The sequence below is a fragment of the Lissotriton vulgaris genome, chromosome 1_1 (genome assembly GCF_964263255.1).
Source record: "Lissotriton vulgaris chromosome 1_1, aLisVul1.2, whole genome shotgun sequence".
NCBI lineage: Eukaryota > Metazoa > Chordata > Amphibia > Caudata > Salamandridae > Lissotriton > Lissotriton vulgaris.
In genome coordinates, this window is record NC_141685.1 from 1,322,248,100 (window position 1) to 1,322,274,650 (window position 26,551).

Sequence of the window (26,551 nt, forward strand, 5' to 3'; positions counted from 1 at the left end):
ATCAATTGTGAAAAGCCCTGAATGAAGCGCCGATAGAAATTAGCGAATCCTAAAAATCGCTGTATCTCCTTGATATTATGTGGTTCTGGCCAACTTTTCACTGCTTGCACTTTTCCTTGATCCATAGTGATTCCATGTGGGGAGAGGACGAATCCTAGAAACTCCACTGTAGTAGCATGAAAAACACACTTTTCCAATTTTACAAATAAATGATGCGTTCTTAATCAATCCAACACCATTCGGACATGCTTGGGATGGTCTTGTGTATTCTGGGAGTAGATCAAGATATCATCCAAATAGACAATGGCCACTTTGTCAATCAAATCACTCATGATGTCATTAATGAAGTGTTGAAACACAGCAGGTGCATTACACAACCCAAAGGACATCACACAATATTCGAAGAGGCCAAATTTGGTACGAAAGGCGGTCTTCCACTCGTGCCCCTCTTTCATCCGCACCAAATGGTACGCCCCACGTAAATCAAGCTTGATGAAAATCTGAGCTTCTTTAATTTGATCCAAAAGAACTGAAATTAAAGGCAGGGGGTATCGATTCTTGATAGTGACTAAGTTCAGTGCACGGTAATCGATACAAGTTCTCAGACTTCCGTCTTGCTTCTTTGGGACGAAAAAGAGCGGCGAGGATACCGGTGACTGCGAAGGTCTAATGAACCCATTGGCCAGATAATGGTCAAGATACTCCTTAAGATGGTTATTCTCAGCTTCGGTTAGAGCATAAATCCGACTGCAAGGAAGAGCCGCTCCTGGAACCAGATCAATAGTACAGTCATATGAGCGATGTGGTGGTAGCACCTCCGCTTCCTGTTCACTAAAAACCATCTTCAAATCCTGATACTCGGGGGGGAACTTCTCCAGAATCAATTACACAAATTGGCTGACCTCCGAAAGATAGTAGAGAAGCGGGAGACGGCTCCACCAAATTTTCCTTGTGCCCATAACAATGTTCAAAACAGAAGCTTGACTGCATGCTGACTGTTTGATTTTCCCAGTCGATTGTCGGATTGTGTGTAGCCAGCCAAGGTAACCCAAGGATCAATTGAAACTGAGGGGCATCTATTAAATTGAATTGCAAGACTTCTCTATGCCCATCCGCTTGAATCAAATCCAATTCTTCAGTATGACTAATAATTGGCCCAGACGACAAATTTGTTCCATCTACTGCTCTCACTGGTTCTGGTCTTTCCTTTCGAATGGCTTGAATTCCCATGCGACGGGCATACTTAATGTCACAAAAATTTCCTGTGGCCACGGAGTCCAACATAATAGCCACTCCAGAAATCTGCTGTTCACGGAACTTTAATGTCATGTGAAGGATTACATGACACACAACTGTAGAGTATTAAGGATTAGATGGGATTCTGGGGTCGTCTTTTTCTCCTGCACCACCAGAACAACTCCGCCTACTGATGGCTCACCTAGTTTCCCTTAAAAGGTAATTTTGGATGCTTAGGGCATTCCTTTACAAAATGGCCGTAGGACCCGCAATATAAACACAATTTCTTCAAATGCCTCTGTTCCTTCTCCTCTTTACTCAATGGACCTCGGACTGCTCCAATTTGCATGGGTTCTGCCTCGTTACTCCCTCCGGAACCTTTCTCGGTCCGAACTCGATCAAACCGGGGAAAGTTAACTCTCCAATCTTTCCTCTTCTCTCCCTTTCGTCCAGAGTTACGGAAATCCAATTCTAAAACTAAATCCACCAACGCAGACAACTCTGTGGGCCGAATCGAAACTTGTGCCAATGTGTCCTTGATCTCATCTCTTAGTCCTTGATAAAATAAAGCTGCCCGTTTCTCCTCTGGCCAGTTGGTTTCCACAATTAACTTTTTAAATTGCAACAGGTATGAAATCAAATCTTTAGAGCCCTGCCGCAATTCCAGCAACTCATTATCGGTGGCCTGAGAAATCCTTCTCCTGTCAAAAATTCTGAGAAACTCAGATTTAAAGTTAGCGAAATCACAAAGGATTGGGTCATCTTCGCTCACCAAAGGCATCGCCCGATTGGCGGCATCCCCACTGAGGTAGGATAAAATAAATGCTTTTCTAGATTGAGCATCGGGAAAAAGGGTAGGACGGCACATGAAATGTAGGGAACATTGAGTTAAAAAGAGTTGTGCCTTTTGTGGATCCCCAGAAAACCGTTCTGGAGCTGCTAGTGGAATTAAAGGAGAGACTGAGTGGATAACCTGAGCAACTGTCTTAGGATCTGAACTCGCGGTACTGGTGTTAGACGTGGAAGGAACCTGAACTGGATTTCCCATAACTAATCCATCCATCTTCTGGGCCAGAACTCTAGTCTCCTGTCGAGAGGCCTCTAGTTCTAATTTTAAACTTTTATTTTCCTCCCTTACAGCTCCTATCTCCCTCTGAATTCCCACTAAAATGTCTCCCAGATCCTTTAGGTCAAATCCCTCAGCCATACTGCCTGGGCGCAGTAGATACGTGGGCACTTCAATCTGTCAGAAGGCTCCAATAACTTCGCAGAGGCAGTAAGATGCTTGACCCAATCACCCCCCCACCAGTGTCTCCGCCACAAGGGCAAATCCACTAGCAGAAGGGAAAAGGGGAAGTGGATAGAGAAGAGACGCCTTGAGAACTTCTGGCACCTTCACCGAATTTGTAGCTCAGTCTTGGCTTCTGCGTCGGTTACTGTAAGGTGCCTAATACACAGAAGGAGGGGGGAAAGAATAAACAACAACCGCCACCTACCAATATTCTCTCTCTATGAAATAATCAAATCTTATCCTACCAGTGATTCCTAAAGGTATTGCTACTCTTCGTGTGGGTGTGTAGTAACAATCTGGAGCTTCATGCCTGTAAGCTCCCTGTACTTGCCCAAACTGGGGTTCTGGTAGAGTCTCTGTGCGAACATGTGGCTCAAAGGAGTCTCAATGCTGAATTGTCTTCTGCGCGCAGAAAGGTTCAAGGGAGGCAAGAAGGGGGTAAGGGTAAAGGAGGGAAAGCGCAAAAAGGGAATTGTTACACAGTTTATTGTTTGCTGGCAAAGGGGAAGAGCCGCTGGCTTACTGTTTCTCTCAGGGTACACCGCAAAAGGTCAATGGAGTCTGTGGAACTTTCCGCTGAGATATCCTGTCGAACTTCAGCAGAGCGAACCTTGCTCCCACGACGGCAGCGAATTAAGCAGAGAGTAGTCACAGCCACAGCAGCCGACGGAAGGTTTTCAGGAGAAAATATCTTTCCTTCAGGGACTATATACAACTATCGATAACTACACTAAATGGGACTTTAAAGGATATTCCACTCTCTCGGCATGTAGCCGCTTCGAGCGGACTCGAGGAAAATACTAAACTGACTCTGATATCTCCTGTCCTGAATATAGACACAGAGCCTCGGACACTAGCAGCCACCTCAGGAACCCGAACAGTTGAAGTGCGCAGTTTGAAAGCTGCGCGAGGCACACATCAACTAGCCCCCACACACTAGCTCTAGGTTTGCTTCTATGGCCATAGCGGCGGCCATCTTGGGAGAAACATTTACACTCACTATTTCCTGAACCTATTTACATTGTACTGAACGGAACCTATTTAGTAATACACGGGTACCAAACATTAACCCGACAGGGCTTCACTATTGTCCTAGCCCTATTCCCAGATTTAGGAACATAGGTAGATGCTATTTGCAAAACCCTGACATACGGTAGACTCCTTATTGAATTCAAACCATGATTCGCCCAAGCTAGGTGGTTCCCATGTGTGTGCCCTTACTTTTGCGGATGATACTATTTTGCTTTTGCAAACTCCCAGGGGGCTTCAGAATCTCCTTAACAAGCTGGATGAGTACTGTATAGAAAAGGGCCTGGAAATAAATATTTCAAAAACTAAATATATGTGCATCAGGCTCCATAAAAGTTTTAAAAACAATATCACACTAAACGGTGCAGCAATAGAGCGGGTTGATAATTTTGTTTATCTAGAAGTGACCCTAGACTCTAAGCTTTCGTCCCCATATTAGGAAATCAGGAATGATTTTAACGCAGAACTCAGTGCCCATCCTGAAAAAACTCCATGCCACTTACACTAAATCTATTACTCCGGCACTGGAGGTATATAAATCAAAGGCCCAAACTGCTGCCCTTTATGGGTCTGAATTTTGGGGCGGAGAGCAAATGACCTCAATTACTACGGGGGAAAATAGGGTCTTACGAGCACTGATCCCCATGCCCCAAAATACCCCGATGATTACATACATATATGATCTAGGGCTAAAACGTATTGAGGACAGAGCAGTTTTGATGACCCTATTATATTGGATCAGGTTATGGGCTACTGAAGAACTTTTTATTTACAGACAGGCACTAAAAGAATTAATTGCACTAGATACACATGTATCCTTCCCTTGGCTGGTTAACGTATGTAGGTGGTTAATAGATCTGGAGCTCAGCGAGTTCTGGCTCCATCCAGAAAAATTGACTCTTAGTTCAAAAAAGGAACTTAAGAGGACTTATTGGAGCCAGGCTGTATTAAAGTAGCATCGAATAGTAGCGCTGGCCCACTTACAAATGACTACCTGATTGTTAAACCCGTCCCTTGTTTTGAGGTTTTCCTTGATTAAATAGAACCCCAACTTGCAAAAATATTGTACTTAAAATTAAGGTACGGGACTCTTTTAGTCAGATCTTTTACGGCCAGGTGGAGAATTCCTCGCAATGGGGAGGAAGATATTAAGTGTACAATGTGCCAGCTGTCTACAAAGGAAAGCATAACTCATGTTCTTCTATTCTGTCCTATTTACATGAAAGCTAGACAGAAATGGATTGCGCCGCTAGGAAGGAAGCTGGGTGTGAGAAGATACATGGAAATGTTGCGTATTTTAAAAACTGATAATACCCAGCTTGTTGTTTTTGGAGTCTTGAGATTCTTATTGGCTGCTAATTACATTAGAATGAAGAAGGGTCTGACATTTTAAAAAATATAGGACTTTTATTACAATAATAGATTTGAAAACATCAAGATAGCACTTTCTTTTAGCTGTACATTTTTATTGTATATAGTATTTATATTTTAATATAAAATGTACGCTTAGTCATTTTTTAGGAAAATATTTTAGTTAAAGGCATTGCATCTTATATTCTGAATTGTATTTTTTGTCTCGGACGATTGCACTCCAGATCTTGCGAATTTGCACAAATGATATTCCCTATGAATCAGTCATTTACTCCTGTGAATATTATTATAATGGATTTTATGAATGTGTTCTCTCTTGCACTGATTGGATTTCTTTTTTAAATTTGTACTGTATTTACGCACAAATGTAATACTGCATAAACTGGCATCCTACAACTGTGAACATATCTTAAGCTGGAAGTGTTTGAACATTTTATGACTTGTCTCTTTTATGATTCCTTGAATCGAATAAAGATATTTTGATGATGATATATAGAGACTATGAGCTTTGAATGGACTGAACCTTATTTGTTATAGGTTCTCAATATTGAACACAGATTTTATTTTATTCGATTTAGACTGAACTCCGTACACTTTTTAGCAGCTTTTCCGCAACAGGGAACATGGTATTCCTCATTAACTTGCTGCTCCTGCGACAATATTACCTAGCAATCCCTGATTCATTTTGTTTTTGTGTTTTTTTACATCATGCCTAGAGTCAAGTTTTTAAGGCCTGTTCTACACTCGAATAACCTAAGAACTATCAAGCTTGGCCTGTTTTTTTAAGATGGTTATATTCCATCTTTATGTGTGCTGCAGTTGTTGGTTATTTCCAACATGCATTGAGAATTAGAAGATAACTGAATGTTCCATAAAATACCCTCCTATCCTATGTGTTTTAAGATTCGTTTCTCATCTTTTACTTTTATGAGGTTTTTTTTAAGCTGAACTCTCACCATTTTGGGGCCAAGGGAACGTCGCGTACCAAAAAAAAAAGGTTTTATGATGCAATATTCTTTGAAAAATCAGTTTCTGCATGAAAGTGTTAATCTCTTTCTGTGGCAAGGATATCAGCACTTTAATGTACCAATAGCAATTTATGTTTTTAATGTTTCCTTTTAACAATTGTGTATGGTTTAATTTCTCTGTCTTTTTATGGCTATAATAGCTGAATAGAAGTATTTGACTGACTGACACTAAGAGAACTAAACCTCTGTATTCATTATTTCAGTGTAACAGTTTTAATTCTACAACAAATTAGTAACTTTATGTTAAACATTGCTCTTACGATTTGGCAACAAAAATAATCATTTGAACTACTAGGTTTTGGCTCTTGTATTATTTTTTAAGGCTTCTTGTGAACTTTATTAGTTTCAATAGCTGTTTTTGTGAACTGGTATACGCATCCACTGGTGTGTAATTGTTTCAGGCTTTATCAAAAACTAGCAGCCCGTCCTGACGTTGTACGAGTATGAATTGCTGCCGGCCAGTAGTATATTGTTTTGTAGGATTTCGTTTAGATAGCAATTCTTATCTGTGACAGGCCTGTGAAACGCTCCGATTCACAGTGCACTGCTGATGCACTTAAGAGTGCGCTTTCAATAGTGTGTGAACTCGAGTTTCCCTACTTTATTTTTCCTTGCAATATTATATAGCGCACTCAACAACATGGCATGAGCACAATTTACATTACAGAAGAACACATTCATTTGTGGTAGGCACGGGGAGACAAAGCGATTTGCCTGGAATCACAGGATGTTGAGCTGATGCTGAGATTCGAACATAGCTCCCCAGCTCTAAAGTTCGCAATTCTAGAACTTGTGGCGGGAGGTGTGTCTAAAAGTGTATGTCGGTGCTGGCCATCAATGAGAGAGACCTGTGCATTTTTCAAATGGGTGATGAAAAAATATGAGTATGTTGCTGGAGATGTGGGCCGCCGTGCCACCAATGTACTTACCGGGGGAGGGTAAACACCCATTATTCCGCAACTTTCTTTCCGCATACCATCACTCCGCATACTTTCATTACGAAAGTACCATGACTCCGAAATGCCATTATAACGCATGGCATTACATTTTATATGCTTTTACCACGCATACATTTACAACGAAATTCGTTGTAAAAGCATGAATGGTAAAAGCATGTTTTTTTTTAATGTTTGGATAAGGTAAGTATGGGTATAGGGGTATATGTTTTGGGGTACTAAGGTATATTTTTTAAGGGTTCAGATATAGGGGCTCATTAGGATCGCGGACGGACTTGAGTCCGTCCGCGACCCCAGAGTAGGAGGGAACGTCCGCATGGGCAGCGGTGTTCCCTCCGTGCAGATTAGGATGTGACCGCCAGGGTGGCGGTCACATCCTCTATCTTTAACATTGCGGCGGGTGCAGCTTCAAGGGTTCAGGGCTAGGTTTGGGTTTTGGGGTATAGGGGTATTTTTAGGGTTCAGGGGTAGGTTTGGGTTTTGAGGTACAGGGGTATTTTAAGGGTTCAGGGCTAGGTTTGGGTTTTGGGGTACAGGGGTATTTTTAGGGTTCAGGGCTAGGTTTGGGTTTTGGAGTACAGGGGTATTTTAGGATTCAGGGCTAGGTTTGGGTTTTGGGGTACAGGGGTATTTTAATGGTTCAGGCCTAGGTTTGGGTTTTGGGGTACTGGGGTATTTTAGGATTCAGGGGTAGGTTTGGGTTTTGGGGTACAGTGGTATTTTTAGGGTTCAGGGCTAGGTTTGGGTTTTGGTGTACAGGGGTATTTTTAGGATTCAGGGTTAGGTTTGGGTTTTGAGGTACAGGGGCATTTATATGGTTCAGGGCTAGGTTTGGGCTTTGGGGTACAGGGGTATTTTTAGGGTTTAGGGATAGGTTTGGGTTTTGGGGTACAGGGTATATGTATAGGGTTAAGATGGGTTAGTGTTTAAGGGTGTTGGGGTATTTTAAGGAGTAAGGGTGGGTTATGATTATGGGGTGCAGGGGTATTTAAAGGGAGCAGGGGGGATTAGCACACAATATGAGACATGGCATGAAGGGTGGAACGTACCACATGCCCCCAGCGTTTGTCACGCCCCCAGCACACGCCCACAGCACAACACAGACACGCCCACAAGGGACCACTTTGCTGGCACGGTTCTTTTACCTTTTAAATGTATGTGGTGGGCGTCTGCATAGCCTATGTCCTTCTGCTGCAACTGCCCTTTCCAACGCTTTATTGTTTGTTGTGATTGGTGCTGTGGTTCCTGAGATTACCCGCCTCAAAGGTTTGGGCTCTCTCTTTATTATATTAGTATGGATGTAAGCCTAGACTAAATGCTGTTCCTTTAATTAATTCAATTTTGATTTCTCTAATTTTGCCATGCATTTTATGAGCTGGTAGGTGCTTCTTATATTTTCCATTGGGTTAACAATATCATTTTGAAATGAAAGGCACATGTTGCTTTTTTCACAAGATGGTTGTAATTATTGAGAGTGGTTTTATACATTTTAATTCATTAGTTGGCTTCATGACTGGTTCAGTAATTGATTGTAAGAGTGTTAAGAACTTGAATGGGGTTTGCCTGATACATATCATGTTGAGAATCTGTTCTTTGTTTTGAATTATGTTTATGCTATCTTATTTAGATCTAGATACTGTCCATATTTGTTGTGTTTTCAATTGACAGATGCATGCATCTTTCTTTTCCTCGTTCATTTATGACCCTGCTCCATCATGAGAAGGTTGATGTGCGGATTGTAGCTGTTTTGCTGGGAGTGTGGGTCTGACAGATGTAAGCTGATAGTAAAAGCTGAGAAGGAAAGTGTCAGCTCTTGGTGGGGTAACCTTGGGGGGTATACTGGTAATCACAGTTGATCTTTACATTTCCTGAATCTATACTGATCTGTAAATAAAGAATGCGCCTGTTTGTTCAACGTGTGTCCACAAAGTCATTCTGTATGTTCCAGTTGGGTTCTGCTAATTCTCCCAGAAAACATAAGTTCAATATTATTGTGTTTCCGTTTTGATAGCAGTAGGCATTCACTGTGAAGAAAGCCTAAATTCAGGGAATATTAATGGGGTTGCTCTTTTTCAGACTGCAAATCAACAGTAAGAAAGAGTAGATGAAAAGGAAAATGGGATTTTTTCCCTGTCCCATTTTTAGTCTCCCTCTCAATGTATTTGATTCAGGCATAGTCTGTACCTCAGCTCTCTTCACCTAGCATACTGCTATCTTGTCTATTAATATCGGGTGTACACCTGAAAGTCTCGTGGAGTGGTTACCATAAAAAAGCACCTCTGTGTATGAAAGCATCGGCATCCATTTTCAGAAAAAGCTGACTGCAGTATTACCTGCTCAGCCTATTTTAGGCTCCCTTCTTTACGTTACTTCATCACCCCAAACCAAAGTTAAGTTATTGGACCAGATAGTTTAGTGATGTGGGTGATGCATTTTGCAGTGCATCCTGTATAAGGAACGTTTTCAGATCACTAACTTCTTAAAATAGGTATACAACAAATCAGAGACCCAGCCTAATCTCTGAAGCTTAAGGAACTGGAGTGCAGCAATAAAAGTATAACGATTGACCTTTGGCCTCTGTTTTATTACCTGTAGCGCTTTGTGTTCATAAGCCACTGAACGAAGTCCTTGGCTTTCATCTTGTCCAGGTATCTGGTAAGGTCACTGCTAAAGGTTCCTTCTGAATGTCGCTTGATGTTGGAGGTAAAGCTCTGGGCACTCTTTGATACATAGGCTTGCCATCTGTTGGAAAAGATATTGCCATGGTTTAAATGTTGTCAATAAAGTCCGAAGTCCCTTTGAAGTGTTTGAGCATACCTGCCATAAATAGGGGGCGTTTTTTATAAAGAACATTAAGGCATCCACAGTTGAAATTCCAGTTGACTGGTTGTAAATAGTTTCTAATAGTTTCAATTGCAGCATTTATGTTTAGCACATTGCACAATAAGAATAATTACTATACTCCTTTTTGCAAACTTATTTTACTGGAAGGGGGAGTATTATCAAACATGGATATAACGGATGTGTGGGATCTCAAAAACCTTTATAGTGTTATGAAAAATGAATGCCAAGATAAACCAAATTCATCACTGACCACCAATAATGTATTCCAAATTGAACTGGTGTTAACGTGACTGTCGTACAAAGCAGATCAGTAGATATTCAAAATTATGTATTCATCTTTGTTTTACTCTGGGGCATCAGGCCAAAGCACAGGAAAAAAGCTTTTTCTAATCTATTAAAGTTGTACATGGCACAGCCGTACGTCCATCTGCACATAACAAAGATGGATAAATATATTTTCTCCTGGGATTGTGACGTCTGTTTGATTATAGTGAAATTGCAGAGAACTACATTAAATTTTGGACATGTAAAAAGCAATGGGGAAGTAGAAATTAGATGAATATGAAAAGGGAATTATAAAAAGAATACTTACTAAATTAGAGGAGGTTGACTGTAAGAATATTGGTGTCAAACTATATGAAGGAAAGCTTTAAAAGGGAGCATTTGTGATTGAAAGACTTTCATTGTCAAGTTCAATTCAAATTGAACTCTAGCCCTGAGGAAGCGTAAGAGACAAAACTACCGAAACACGTGTTAGTTGTGGGTCATGTAAACAAAATTCTTCTGATTTCGTGTCTTGAAGAACATTTGTTAACTCAATCTCTTTTGCTTAAATTACCTTGAATGATATTGTGCAATAAAAATTGTATTTTATAATATTATGAAGTGAAGATATGATTTTTTGACTCCTCTTCAATAATACCTGTGTTATGGGGTGGTACAGTGGAAATGTAGTGCGCTTATAGAGTTGGAAAGCTAAGCTCTTGTGAGAAAAGTCAAGGTTCAGGAGCTGATTTGATGGCTTCTCAAGGTCACAAAGAGGATTAGCAAAAAGAGATAACATTTAACCAGCAGAGCTTAATATGACTCACTGGTATCCCTTGGCACAAGATGACTGCGTATTCATGATTTACAGGGTTTCTCCTCGAGTGAATGACAAGCTTTTTTCTCTAGCTGCGATGCTGTTTCTCCCAAGTGGGCAGAACACCTAATCTACAGATTTGCAAACAACTTGCATGTCACTGGTTTAAATCCCAACATGACAAGGCAGGTCCTACAATTTCAGTAGATCTATATAATGCTTATAATTAAGGTGGATGGATAATAATTCCTATTGACTTCGTTTTCAGTGACAATTTGGATTTTGGTGAAAGCTTTGTAATGAATGCTTAATAACTGATTGAATAATATATGGAATGCATACAAGAAGTGCAAGTACAAATAGTGGTACATCAGAATTCGCAATGATTACTTCCACCCTCTCAAAAATGACAACTTTTAAGACCCCATTTTACATTTGTATGTAAGTACGACATACTTTAGTGCACCCAATCCCGCTATATCTGGAAAATGGAAAAAAAATCTCCTATACAATTTGTATGAGTGCTAATATTTAAGCCTGCGCAGAAGTGACTTACCTTGATTCGTCAGAGGAATCCTTGACAACCATCTGCATACTGGCTGGGGCCAAAACCAGAACCAAGACAGCAGCCAGGTACATCCATTGTATCTGTTTCATCTGGTCTTCTGTGCTTGTAAGAGAGAAAATGAAGCAACATTAGCCTGAAAGACTAAGGGATAAATCATCGTTTGTCCAAACCATCAGACACACATGTGAAAATCAAATGATGTTTTTTGCAAAATTTGGGAGAGTGTGTAAGAATGTACAATATACAGGATTTGAAGAAACATGCGGACACAACAGTGAAACTACACTCACTTTAATTGTCATAAACAATGCAGCAAACATCAAACTCTAAGGTCACTGTATACATTTTCAGGAATTTTGAAATTACCCTCACCTTAAGTCATCCATTTCGTTTTGTTTATTGGATGCTCCTAAGTACATATACGTCTGCAACATTCCAAGGATATGAGGAGGAGAAGGTATTATCTCTTTAGAAATACTTGTTACTTTTTTTTTAACGCATTATTGAAAAAAGGGTACTATTTCAAGATTGTCACTCAGCCCTAGGAATTCTTTTTTTTGTATGAAGTGAAACCTAAATTATCTATTTGTGGGGTATGGCTTTAGGAAATTTTCACGAAGCCCAGTTTCTTTTTTGATTATTCATAGAAAAGCCAGGGTTTCACCATGAGTTCTGTCTGAATGATTCTGAACAAACCAAACAGCAAATCAAATCAGCCCTAAAATCTGTGATCACAAAAACTCACCACGAACCACAGCCTTTTTTTAAAAATGAATCTTAAATTCAAAGTGACAATTTGAGAAATTCTTAAATTGAATACCTGCCTCAACGTGATTTAGGCGTTAGAGCTCTCTGGAATCAGAGATTGTTCACCAATTGTAATAGTCACAATGTAGTATCCTTATTGAACTGTCCATTTTAAGTTTGTTTGCACTTTTTATCCGAAATATGCAAAAATGTCTTTAATTCCGTTTATCAAATCTAGAAATCTGACAAATTTTATGCAGTCATTTCTTTTTGTGAAACAGATGCACGACGATGAAACATGTTCTTATGTAAGTTTATTTTTAAGGGCAGCTGTGCGTTCCAGACTTTCTATGCACCTTGATTAAGCACATAGCACACTATCTAAGTTGTTTTTTATAGATATTACTGCAGGATGCCCAGAACTACATTAATCAAAAATGCACAAGTAGTTTTATGTCTGGTGTCTGTTTTTGTATATAGTTTTATTGTTGTATTTTCTACTTTTATGGCTGTGTGATCAGCCGAATAAAGTTGATTTTTACTTTGTTTTTTTATCTTGACCTGTCTGATAATGTCTGTGGGAATTACAACAAGAAAAATAAAAATCAGAATTTCAGAACATAAATTAAGTTAACATGCTTTTTTATAATAACAACATGCAGCTGATACCCTACATTGGACAGTGATTGAAAGACTGAAGAGTAATAGTGGGGACCAACCGTCCTGCAAAGAAAAGCAATGGGCAGAGGGACTGAATGACAGCAACAACCTAATCCATTGATAACTTCATTGATCAGTGAATTTAAGCTGTTTGTTGCAAGGAAATGTAGGACACGTAATCCAGTGATGTATATTAGGATCACAGCTTTATTCTTTAGATGGGATCCAAGTTATGCCTCATACTATGCTTCATACAATGCCCCACCAGGAGCAGCCTCCTTGCCGCTCAGCCCTTCCACACCAACTGATTCCTTCTTCCAATCAAACACTCTCAACATTCTGATGACATCCCATAGATTGAGCAGAAAGGCAAAGATCAACAATAGAGAAGATGCATTAATCACGTGCTAGATTATAACACATCCCCCCTTATCAAAATTGTAAAAATACAAGCATGCAAGATCATAGTACATACATGCAATATGACTGACTATAAATAAATGTGTGGAGGTGGACATACACACATACGAAAAGTTAAAAAGCTTCAAAAATAAAATAACAATTTAAGAATAACATCAATCGTCAAGAACAACGACAAGCACCACATCCCATCCCATCTAGAAAAGATGAAACACAAAAGTGTTGTGTTCTTCAAATTGCCGCCTAACACTCAAAGGCGTACACTCTAAGGGTAATTATGCAACCCCTAAACACAGGGTGATACACATACCAAAACCAAAACAAGGGTAAATCCAGAGAAGCTAAAGAGGAAGTAGTCTTCTCATGTGCGCACCCATAACGCACAGTCCAAACACCTCTCACGAGGCAACAACCACTCACAAGGTACATCCCATACAAGTAAGTCAGAGAAGCTACACAAAAAGGTAGACCTCTCATGTGCGCACCCGTAATGCACCGTCTAACACCTCACACGAGGTAACAACCAAACAGAGGGTATAACCAAAACAGGTAAGTCAGAGAAGCTTTAGAAGAAGGAGTCTTCTCATGTGCGCACCCGTAGCACACCGTGGTCATCCTTAAACTTGGAAATGGGGGAAACAGTACCTTGCTAGCAGATTAAAACTTGCAAAGCCAATCTAGGGGAGGTCAAGAGGAAAAATGTAGCTGCCCAGTAAAGTTCAACATGAAGGATGAAAGACATGTAAAGACATGACTGGAATGACCAAAAGCAACTTCCTCAACTTTAAGATGAACATCATGGTTGTAAAATCATTAGCCATTTCTTCTTTATTCATGCTGGCTCACCATATATCCTCGAAGTAGTTCATTCCCCAAGATGTAAGGCGGAAGACAACCGGCACTCAAAACACTTGTTAGGAAGAAACGTGGTTGGCGTCATGCATCACAAACGAAAGCAAACATACCAATCACAAGATGGCGGCACGTTGACGTGAGGGGTGCCGGGTGGCTCCAGGCACGAACATGCAGGAAATGTTGCCAGGCAGCAGTCATGACACAGAGGAAGCATCACAGAGTCTTGAGGAAGAAGACCAGAAGACGCATGTGAGGCCACTTTCAAATTGGTAAGGCTTGCGCTGACAGCAACGGAGGTTGCAAGAAGTTGACGGTTTTGTTTCTTTAAAAAAAATGAAACAGTCAACATCTCCTGAAAACGTAACAGGGCTAGTATCTGAAAATTGAACACCACACAAACAATAAAAGGCGCTCCATACCTTTGTGTGGAAATGTGGACGAAGTCAACAAATACCCAATGCGGTGACTTTTCCAGCACACAATACCGGAACTTGAACTTCAGCACAAGCAATGCAAAATCTCTGGGGCGCTTGACAATAGAAAGTTGCCAGTAACAGGAGACACTGTCCCACTGTTACTGGCAACTATAAATGAAAATATAAATAGTCCATCCAAAGCAGCAGTTTCCAATCAAAGTAGTGATCTCACTGTCTGTTCAAATCAGTAGTCTGTTTGCGAAATGCAGGTTTGGAGCATAGGGTCACACATCAAACTCTTTCAGGAGATTATGTTCCAAGGTAATACGACTTTTTAAGGGTTCAACAGAGAGAAGAGGGTAAGTCCAACAGGAACTGGCAGGCCCATGTTAGAGCTGACCGTTCATAGGTGATAAGGGCACAATTAGGAAGTTGTAGGAAATTAATATCCAGGTCAAGGAGGATACTCTCCTAATGCAGGTTATATTAAGTTACTCAGGCCAATACAGGGACAGTTCAGAAAAGACAGGTAGGCTTTAAGACAACAAAGGAAAGTCTGAGACAAACTGGCACTTAATAGTTGGGGCGACAAATGAAATGGTCACTGGTGGGGCATTAGGGGTGCCAGGTTTGTTCAAATCCACAGGTTGTAGTTTCTTCAGTTTTAAAAGTGCAATCTCCATTGAAGTAGCACGCAGGTTCTTTAAAATCATCGCCAGTGTTACAATTAAATTAATGATACGTAGCCCAGTGATGAATATTAGGATCACAGCTTTCCTCTTTAGATAGTTTCCAAGTTATGCCTCATACTATGCTTCATACAATGCCCCACCAGGAGCAGCCTCCTTGCCGCTCAGCCCTTCCCCGCCAACTGATTCCTTCTTCCACTCAAACACTCTCAGCATTCTGATGACATCACATACACTGAGCAGCAAGGCAAAGGGCAACAATAGAGAGGATGCATTAATCACTTGCTAGATTATAACACTGTCCCCATCCAAATACTGCCATAACACGTTTTATTCACACAGCTGTCACCTTCAGAACATCGCCAAAAGCCCCTCATTGTGAGGACATTGGATTAGTACAAAACAATATTGTGACAATAGAGAAGCACCATTTTTCTACAGCAGCTCATATCTTGGAGACAATACAATAATCTAGAATAGTAATTTTAGGGAAAGATATAATCTGTTTTAGCAAAATAGTAGGTGTGCCTGTTTACCAAAAATACATTATTTGGTAGGACCGAAAAGCCACCTTCTAAAAATGTAGCTTTACACAGGAGTCTACACAGACGACAAATTCCATAAGTGGCATGTCCTACAGTTTCATACCATTGGTGCTTTGTGCAGTCCCTATGCGATAGCGTCACACGCACAGACACATCCCAGTGTGGGAGCAGTGACTTTTGGACGTACCAAATTACAACATAACACAGACGCAATCTCAGTCTCCCGCTGTCTGCCTATGAAAGTGTACCAGGTTAATGGAGCCAGGAAGAGTCTAATACATGCCCTACTGAATGTAGGTGCTGACCTAGTGAGAGAACGTGATTTTTTACACAACATTGCCTACTCGTAAGACTAATCCCTTTATCTTACAAATCAGAGTTCGGGTTAGAAGCACTAAGGGTAGGCATCTGCCACTAAACACCTAAAGATTTACAAATAGATTTTCTTACGTGAGTGTTGAATGAAATATTTACATTTTAATTTCTTCTCGTGCCACCCCAAGTGTGCAATTGCAGTGACATTACGAGTGGTGAAGTATTTGTACTTGGTTTGTGAGTGCTTGATGGGCTAGTACATTCATGAGCAATGTCTCCATTCAAATCAATGTTTTATGTGATGTAACACGTCAAGAAATGGTGTGTCAGCCGAGGTGCTTACAACTAATCTTGTTCTGTGATTTATTCCCAGAAAACACGATCTTAAGCTGCAACTCGTTTTACTGTTCCAAACCTTTTTTTTCCTCTTAGCATACTACATTTTGCCATATAAAGGTATAGGGTAAGTAAAAGCCAGCAAAAGGACTGGGTCCCTTAGGTCCTGATAAATGCTCCTTGATCAGAAGACACATTGCACACTAGTGAAGAGGGAAGTGCTCATAATTTACGTCTTCTCAATCACGTATACTTTTAATGTGTACAAGTGACCCTGGATGTTAAAGTATGAGATGAGGCATCACCTAGTAAAATTTGGAATGAGCCTGCCTAACATAAAACTTGCTGGTGAGGATTGACCAGTGGCGGGTCCTCCTAAAGGGAGGAGGAGTGTTGGTCCGCCAGCTGTGAGTGCAGTGGTAAACATGAATTAATAAAATGGTCATTACCATTTTATTCTGTGTGCCGCCAGCCCGCGTTGTTGCAGTGCGAGTGTGAGGATGGGGGCAAAGCAGGTTCCAGCAGATTGCAGGGTGACTGCTGCCTGTACTCATGTCGGATTGGCCAGCTGTCCACAGCCGTCCTATCAGACATGCGCACTTCAGACCTAGCAAGCCCAGCGTTGTAAAACAGCTGGGTGATTGCTGGCACAGGCCCCTAGCCTCAAAATAAGCACTGGGTTAGCCTGCTTCCAGTGTCGGATTGGTAACGCGGGCCCTCGGACAATGCCAGTGGGTGCCTGAGTGGCCTTTCTGGAGGCAGATGTGCCTCAATTACTTTCCTTTCATCAAAGGGCAGAGGTGTCACTTTCTCTCCCTTTCTCTCCCTGGAGCCGGCCCATTAAAATATGCTTATTGAGCGGGGGCAGGGGGCCAGAGCAAAAGTGGCCTCACTTGTATTCAGGTGTGTTTCACCAGTGCCAGCTAATCTGTGCATTTTTTACACCCCCCCCCTTTTTTTTAAATAAATCTACACTGAAGCAGTGTTTTGCAAAGGCAATATACAAATGTGGGCCACTTTTTTTTATTGTGCCCGGGCCGATTTTTATTCCAATCCAACTCTGCCTGCTTCAATCAAGACAGGAGCCCAACTACAGGCAGCGCATTGAGGACCCTTTCCTTGAATGAGTTGAAGCCGGTGTCCCGGGTACAGGGACATGGAGCCACCCTCCAAGCAGGACAAGGTACCAAACAGGCTTAAAGCATTGCCATTTTTTCAGTTGTTTATTGTCCCATGGATGTATATGTATGTACATGTATGTATGTATGAATGTATGGATGAATGCACTGTTTTTATCTTTATTTTCCTTTCTTTTGTTACATTGTTTGAAGAAGTGTGATGGCACAGTACTAGCAGATGGTAACTTTAAAAAACAAGATACCTACCTTTGTTGTTCTTTGTTTCTTTTTCTCCCAATACAATAGGTACTTTTTGACCTTTGTTTATATTAAATGAACTGAAAACGAACACACCTAGACTGCTACAATTTGCAGCCTTCACTCGACATGGTCCTGAGGAGAACCCCAACCCGTCAGGGCAATGACATGGGGCTGAAACATGTCGACCTTACACATGGACACTCTAGTGCTTTAGACTGGTAACTCGTCTTCCTACGCACACCACAGTTTTTACTCGCCGCTATTCCGAACTGAATAAAGGTACAATTCAGGTAATACATGGTCATTTTTAATTCACTTCACCGGAAATCACTCCACTTGAGTACCCCCCTTGTTTAGGACTGATCACTACTGCAATAACCAGTGTTTCTCCTCCGGGTGGAGGATAGCATAAAAAAAAAACAAGCATTTGCAATGCAATAGGTCTCGCATTAGGAAAGTTTGAGCTATTGGTCTTGTAAATGACAATTATTTTATTTATGTGTTGGTTTTGAAAATAGCTAAATGAATAGCTTTGTCATTTACAATGCCAATAGTTATAACTTTCTCAAATGTGACACCTATAGCATTTGTAATGCAACATGTTTTGTATTTACATGACTTAGATGTATTGATATTACAAATAACAATGGCTTTTAATTTTTGTAAATAATTAATACTTAAATAAAAGTGATTGTAATTTATAATGGCAATAGCTTAAACTTTTGTAAATAACTTTTGTGAAGATTATGTTCAGTGTATTTTATTGTGACGAAAATCCAAGAAAAGAAGTGAATTATTAACATCTTTTTGTGAAATTTGTAATAAAGCTTGAAACATTGAGAGAACATATTTGAACCAGTTGTTGTTGAATGGTTGCACATATTGATGCTGTGATGGCGCGGAGTGATGTTGTGGTGGCGACGAGTGATGCTGTGGCGTTCAGTGATGCTGTGGTTGCGCAAAGTGATGTTGTGGAGGCCGTGAGTGGTGTGTGGAGGCCGTGAGTGATGCTGTGGAGGCCGTGAGTGATGCTGTGGAGGCCGTGAGTGATGCTGTGGAGGCCCTGAGTGATGTTGTGGAGGCCCTGAGTGATGCTGTGGAGGCCCTGAGTGATGCTGTGGAGGCCTTGAGTGATGCTGTGGTGGTGCTGAGTGATGTTGTGGTGGTGCTGAGTGATGCTGTGGTAGTGCTGAGTGAAGCTGTGGTGTTGCCGAGTGAAGCAGGCTAAAGGAATCATCTATTTAAGCCAACCAAATATTCAATATTGCTGACTGGTGGAAGGGGACATATGGTTGTGAAACTGTTTGAAATGCATACCACGGGAGCAGGGGCCAGTCACCGGTGCAGTGTAATTCACATCACTGGCAGTATTCTAGCTTCAGGGGACAGGGGGCAGGTGGTAAAGCATGCAGATAAGGAACGTATTAAGCAGGAGAGACTAAAGACCTTTGCGTTTCGGATCTGCAAGTATGTAGGTCGTGGCTGGTGTTAGTGCACACCACAAATGCTCCCAAAAGCGTGCATAGTGTTTTACAAAACATGCAAATACTACTTTTTAACAAAGATGATCTACGGTGGTGAAAGGCGGCAGGCAGGATGGCACGGAAGAAGCAGACATGGACAGCTAGCTGGGCATTGCTGTCGAGCCCCAAGCTCCTTGAGGCGCGCTACAGATCTAGGTAGCCACAATAAAGCTACCTGCCTCATGCACAGCCCCCGCCCCTAGTCACAAGTTCCAACAGAAGTAGGGGTGGGTGGTAATAGAAAGGAAGGAGGTGGCTTTGGCTTTCGTCCAATAATAAATGTTGAAGTGGGAGCAAAACAGATAACATTTCTTGGGCATAAATCACACAACTTATATTGCAGAGACTAAACTAGCCTTCCTTTCAAGTCGGGTGGGGGAGCAGGGGAGCCAGCAAGTGGGAGGGAATAGCTCTCGGCATCGCAGGAGCCTGTGGTGTGAGAGACAAATGTTGGTGTGCGAGGCTGCCTTTCAAGACGGGTGGGGGAGCAGGTAGTCTAAATGCAACAAATGGTAGTCTGGTGTGAGGTGTGGGGGGCGGGGGAGGCGGAGCAGGGTAGCAAGCGGGAGTGGGAGGAATAAGTACGGTAGGGGAGTTTGTTCGCATATTTGCAAAGGAAACTGCAATAATGGCGATAAAAAACGAGCGCAATGCAGTGTTTAAGGGCCACATGCATTTCTGCTATAAAAGCGGATCAACAATCCTGGATGTACGATGCGTGTAATCAAGGCCTTTAGTCGATCGGGTCCCTGTCACAGTAGTAATTAAAAGCCAACATTGAAAAGGTCAATATAGCGCCCTATAACATTCCGTGTTCCTGACATGTGTACTTCTAACAACATTGAAGTAGCGCAGCCGCACCTGTATGGAAATTAAATAAAAAATAATTTTCAAAAATAGAACGGAGAGTGAAAAAAGGAAAAAGAAACAAGCTCTTGGCATTGCTGTGGGGAGGAGAAATGCGAGTCACAGCCTGGCGGCCGTGAAGTGTGAAGCAGTGGGAGTGGAAGGTAGCAAAGACTTCAAAGTGAAATTCTGAAATGAAAAAGTGTTGTTTCTACCAGTAAACATTACCATCCACAAGACCCAACGTGGAGCCGATCCTTCTCCTATTAGCGACCATAGGCCCTGGCAGCCGCACTAAACTTATGAACTAAATTGTGCTGATACCTGAGCCTACTAAATCATTTTACAGAGATCATATCACTGGTAGGTTTCCATTACAGGACTGAAGGATAAAAGGCAGACACAGCAGACGCGGACCTGCTGAGATGGTTGTTAAAAGTGTGTTGTTAGTGCCTCGAGGCCAGTGACTAACGGCACTGCCGTCGGCATTAAAGGGAAAGCAAGGGGTAACAGCGTGTACGTCTGTGTGGCGATTCTTCATTTAGGCAGCTTCTGGGAACAATGCGTGCGTGTGTGTGTGTGTTTGTGGGAGGGTGGAAGGGGGTGCGTGAGTAGAAAACAAAAACATGTTAATTTATAAAACTAGGGGACACATTCCTTGAACTTGCGTGCAGAAGTGGCATTAAAATTCGGACTGCAGCATCAGGTCAAGATCGGCATTGGGAGCAGGACACTCACTGCAATCTCTTGAAACATGGTGGACAGACACTGCGAGAGCTAGCATTCTTAACCTTGTACACATTCACTTAAAAGTCCCAGGTTGGTACGGTGCCTATGTTTATATACCCCTAATGATTGTGGGCATGCGTTGCAAATCAAAAATAATGCTTTAAAATTGTTAGGCGAGCAGTGCAGCACAAAAGAAGGGCGCGTGACCGACATGATAAAGATGAAGAGCAGTGTGAAGTATTCTAAAAAAATTAATAGAATGTTTGTCCGTAGTAAATAAAAAAAGAAGGTGCTGCCACCATTTTTAAAGATAAAACGCAACGTTACCGCATGCCACAAGTGCTTTTTGGTAATATAAAGCATCTGCACAAGCTCCCAGAGAAGTTTCCGTTCATAGTAAAAGTTTTTTAAAAACGTTATTGCCAATATATCTATACTACTATTATAAAGGAAGAACTTTGAGGCGGGTAAACTGGGGAACCACAGCGCCAATCCTTACACCCGATACATCGTTGGAATCCTCAGGGTGTGCAGATGGACATAGGCTATATAAATGTAAAAAATACGTTATATTTAAAAAAATTACATTTAAAAAAAGTAGTCCCCTCGAAGTAGCGCTGGCCGCGTCCTGCGTGCTGACGTCGTCCAGGAGCGCGAGGAGGAGCGGCGTTCAGAAACGCGAGGAGGAGCAGCGGACATGGCGCGGGGGAGGAGCACTGACGAGCAGCACACAGGCGGTGAGCAGCAGCAGACCGGCGGAGCGGCGAAGAGCACTGAACTGAGGAGCGGCGGCTGAGCGGTGGACATGGCGTGGGGGAGGAGCACTGACGAGCGGCACACAGGCGGTGAGCAGCAGCGGACCGGCGGAGCAGCGTGGAGCACTGAACTGAGGAGCGGCGGCTGAGGTAAGGCTCCGGGGGACAATGTCGGGGCAGGCGGGGGTCGGGCACGCGGGGATGGGGAGTTACAACAAAAAAGCTCCGGGGGACAATGGTGGGGGTCCGGACAGGCGGGGGACCCTCTGGCATAATTGTGCTCAAGCTCCCGACTCCCACCAGCCGCTCCATACTCTGTGAACTCCTACTCTTATCCCTGCAACCTCTGCTCATCCTCGCCTCCCTGCAAACAGAGCGCCAGAGCCCCACTTACCCAGAAAGCTCCCCAGTGCCTCAGGCACTGCTGCTGGCCACCACTGCAACACTGGGCCTCTGGCATAATTGTGTGAGGTAAGCCTCCGGAGGACAATGTCAGGGCAGGCGGGGGTCGGGGCAGGCGGGGGACGGGGCGGACGGGGGCCTGGGCTGCTGGCCAGTGTCGGGGCAGGCGGGGGTTGTGGAAGCCTGATTGCTCCTGGACAAGGTCGGGACGGGCTGCTAGTTTAAAGATAAAGAGCAACTGTTAATAGAAAGCAACCTGGAAGGATAGAGGAAGTCAGCAGCTGTAGCCAAGGAGGTGGTGCCAACATTAGCAAATATGAAGAGCAGTTGTAGGAGGAGAGGAAGCAAGTGTGGGTGTGAGTGAGTTCCGGAGCATAAAAGAACAAAAAAGGAAGAAAAAAAATGAGTCACAATGGTGAGAACGGAGGAGCGTGTGGGGGAAGCAGCTCAGGAGGGAGACTGACACCGGCCAAGGTAGAAGCACACGAGGCAGAGCTTCCAACACGAGGGAGAAGTGCTTAATTTGTAGCACAAGCTCTTGGTATTGCTGTTGGGAGGGGGAGGAGAAATGCGGGGGAGGAGAAATGCGAGTCACGTTAGAGGGAGCAGAGCGGGAGGGGGCCGGGCGGCAGCTTCGCAACTCAGGGAGCAGTGAAGCGGAACATGAAAGCAAGCACCATAGCCATATGGCTTCAAGCTAGCAGCAGGAAGCGCATGCATGCTAATTGAAGACATATGGCTACGGTGCTCGTGCTAGCAAAGCATATGCCGGCTTGGAAGCGGACACAGTGCATGCCATGGGAAATGTGCGTGCTTGTGGTCACGTGATTTCACGTGAACTGTTGGAAATCCGCTGAAATCCGACCGATGGTTTGAGCTCTTGGTTTCACCCCAATAGGGCTGCCTATTATATCCCTGCGGGATATTAATAGGCAAGCCCTAAAAACCAATGATGATGCTGTCACGTTTCTAAGGCGGAGAACCAAGATATACCGCCTCACAACCTGATACGTGAATGAGGGTTTTCTATTGAAAGATGGCAAGAACATAGAACCCTGGTTACTCAGGTACTAGTGATCCATTCCCCATTGATATATTGCATTAGTACACATCTTTGTCTCCTCTGCACCAGAGGGGTCCCTTCAGGGCTGGACTGGGAACACAAACCGGCCCTGGCAATTGAGTCACACTGGTCGCAGGAGGGGATGATGTGGGCGGGATTTTTCACGTGGAAAACACTACAGCTGCTTTTGTTGAAGTGGGCCGATATTGCTACCGGCCCCTGGTAATAAAAACGTCCCCCCAGGGGTCCAAAACCGGCCCCCACCCAGGTGACCCACCGGGGAAACGCCCGGCGCCTGCTACGGCCAGTCTGGCCAGGGGCGTAACACAGGCCCCCGCAGCCCACGTGGTGCGGGGGTCCCAAAGCTTCAGGGGGCCCTCTCAGCACTACACTCTGGACGGAGAGCTCCTAATTGAGCCCAGAGGGGGCCCCTCTACATACCTTTGCGGGAGGCCCCCTCAATCTTCGTTACGCCAGTGAGTCCGGCCCTGGGTCACATGGTGGCATTTAGTTTATAAGCTGATTGCCTGAAAAGCTGCTCTATAAAGCTGGCTTCCTGGTGACAGGTGCTGCTTCTTCAACAGACACCAGCTCCTATCTGCAGATTATAGATGAAACAGCCTGTGCCACTTCTGGAGGGGGTTACCCGCATTACCCGAGTGAAGGCACAGGAGGTTCTAATGCAGCATTATTGATAGTAATAGTGAAGAAGGCGGGGTGGCGTGTGGTTCGTAGTATTGTAGGTCTGGTCTGACAGTGCCTGTTGTCTTGATGTTTGTGGGCCTTTCATGTGGCCTGATGGGCATGTTTTAACTATTGAATTGCCTTCATATTTCCACATGCATTGCCTCTAGAAAGCACAGATGCTTGTTGCCTCCAATACATTGCAAATTCTACACATTGCACATGATGTCCAAACAGGGGCAAAGCTGTACGGATTTGGAAATGTGGGTCACATTTTTAGCTATCTTATTCGCTAATGAGGGTAACTTTTTGGTGCCCGGACCTGTTTGTTCCCAATGCCCTAGTCTGACCCTAGTGCAACTGCAAAAGCGGGTCTGACAAGGATTAAATTGAATGTGTTGACGGAGCCCACTTGCAGCCCCTTGAATGATGCTAGTTTCTACGTCTGTCCATCACCTGTTTTGTTTGCAATTGCCGCCATAAGTGCGCTGGGGATGCTCAGACGTGGGTCCCAGGCACTCCACACCACTGGAGTCAAGCTAGCCGGGCTGATGAGAGGTGTTACCTCGAAACCGGTCCGGTCCTCGGCTGCTTGATTCCGTTCTGGGAAGGACATGGCTTTTGTAGTTCGGACTGGACTGTTCCCATGGGGCACAGGGTCAGAGCGGATTTGCATATCGCCATTGTCTAACCCAGGGTGGTGTGGAGTGCAAAAAAACGATGGATTTGGGCCCAGATCTTTGGACTGGGGTGAATGTGTGACATTGATCCACATTCTGTCCATCACCTGTTTTGTTTGCAGTTTATACGTCATAGCAGATGCTGCGGTGCTGACTTTACGTGCTCTCCACTCCTACCCACACGTTGACTGTCTCGACAGGCCCGCGTATTTTGAAATTTCATCTTTGCCTTCCACTTTTATAAGGCACGCGTTCACAGTCTATAGCTTCATTCAGTAACCCCGCTTCCCCTTGCCAAGGCCTTTGAGGACACAGCACTGCACATCGCATCTTTATGAATAACAAATGTTGCTTGTTTTCCTAGGTAAAATAAAGTGGTTTAACCGTAGAACAGGCGCTGGCCTAGGTGAGGTCTGTAGTTAAGTAGGAACGAGTGTTTGGTGCCGGTAAGTGGCCTGAAGGTTACTGATGAGGCCAGGCTGATGCTGTCTCTGGCTTCTTGACTCCCTTGTGAAACTGGTCGCTACTGTAAAGTGTCAGTAGATTTACTAGCAGGCCTGGGAATCTGTAAAGATAGTGGAGCTGGGGCAGTGTTGGTAGACTTACAGGCAGGCCACGTAGTGTGAAAGGGTGGACTGGGAGTCTGACAGGACAGTTGAGTTGGGGGCAGTGCCAGTAGATTTATTGCTAGGCTTGGGAGTCTGGAAAAACACTTTCACAATTGCTTTATTAACCTTTTTTCCATTCTCAAATATGCTTGAAAATGCACTATGTGCCCACCCTTTTTTCAAACAATTTCCCCAAACCCCCCTTATGACGATCGCTCGCTAGAGTCTACTCACCCCAAATGTTTGCACCCCACCTCTTTCAAATGTGACCAACTGCCACTGGGATTGACCATATGATGAAGCATGCCGCATAGTGTGGATGTGAACTGAGAAGTCCACATCCTTTTTTACGAAGGTTCGAACTTACCATGCTCTTTATAGCCCAGAAACGAATGCACGACCCCTGACCTCAGCTATTTGCTACAACCGTTACAGAAAAGGACAAAGCCTTATTGAACACCTTATTGGCTACAAGGTTTATTTTTGGCTGCGAAAAGATATGGTGGTGTCACCTTTAATGTCAATAAAACATTCAACCCCAGTGAAGTGTCAGTGACAAGTTAACATCTGATTACACTACCTACCCTGGGCAGAATCTGGGAGAGGGTTGTGGTAGAACTGCTACCCACCTGACTGAAGTGATCTGGTGCACTTCTCTTCCCAGTAGAGGGATGGCCTCAAAAGGATGAATAGCCATCAAGGATGAGCACAGTGAATCTGGAGTGAATCTACTTGCAGCCGCGTCGCTCCACCTGCCAACAGCCGACATTTTTTAAAAATAAAACAATAATAAACCCTTTTTTATTATTGTTTGATTTTTTCGCTTGGAGCAGAGGCCTGGGGCGGGGCCAGGGGGATGACATGCTTGAGGAGGAGTGTAGGAGTGTGGGCACTGCTATTCAGTGTGCATGATGGTCTGGCCGGCCATCTCAAGCTCTCTCCAACCCCAGCTGCATTGCCGGTTTGGAGAGAGCAGGCACAAGATCCCAGTGTTCCTGGGAGCGCAAATCATTGGCGCTCAGGCCAATCCTGATGCTGTTTTCAGCAGCATGAAAGCAGCATTGGGATTGGCCGCAGTGCACTCTGGGACCTTGTGCCTGCAGAAGAGAGGGGAGGGATACGGCACATAAGTATTTTCTTTTTTAATGTTTGTCTTGTCCTTCTGTCCTCCCGCCCCGCCACTCTGGAAACACACCGGCCACTACTGCCTACTTAATCTCTCTGCTGCATTTGACGTTGATGGCGCAGTTCTCCATTGCTTCTTATTTTTTGGGGAAGGCCATGCACAATTGGTAAAGCTATCCACATTTTAAACCTAAATGTATACCTGTCTATTTGGGGGCTTTCACAGATTTTTTTTGTTGCCAATGCTTTTCACAGTGTGATTTTTCTCCAACATCATCAGATCAGTTGTATGTAAAGCACTGTATTGTGCGGAAAATACACAGATTTACTACTTAGACTTCACTGCTCAACTTTCACATGGATTTTGCAT

General features: G+C 43.4%; 1 protein-coding gene across 1 annotated transcript in view; it reads right to left on the reverse strand.

The window, feature by feature from the left end:
• The window catches only part of LOC147749083 (exendin-3-like), a 70,153-nt gene extending 58,608 nt beyond the window's left edge, over positions 1 to 11,545 (reverse strand). Inside the window, exons 1-2 of the mRNA XM_086936528.1 lie at positions 11,393 to 11,545; positions 9,501 to 9,653 (exon numbers count right to left, since the gene is read on the reverse strand). Of these exons, the coding sequence (XP_086792654.1) occupies positions 9,501 to 9,653; positions 11,393 to 11,493 (254 nt within the window). The 5' untranslated portion in view covers positions 11,494 to 11,545. The remainder of the gene's footprint in view (positions 1 to 9,500; positions 9,654 to 11,392) is intronic.
• Between the last annotated feature and the right edge of the window lie 15,006 nt (positions 11,546 to 26,551).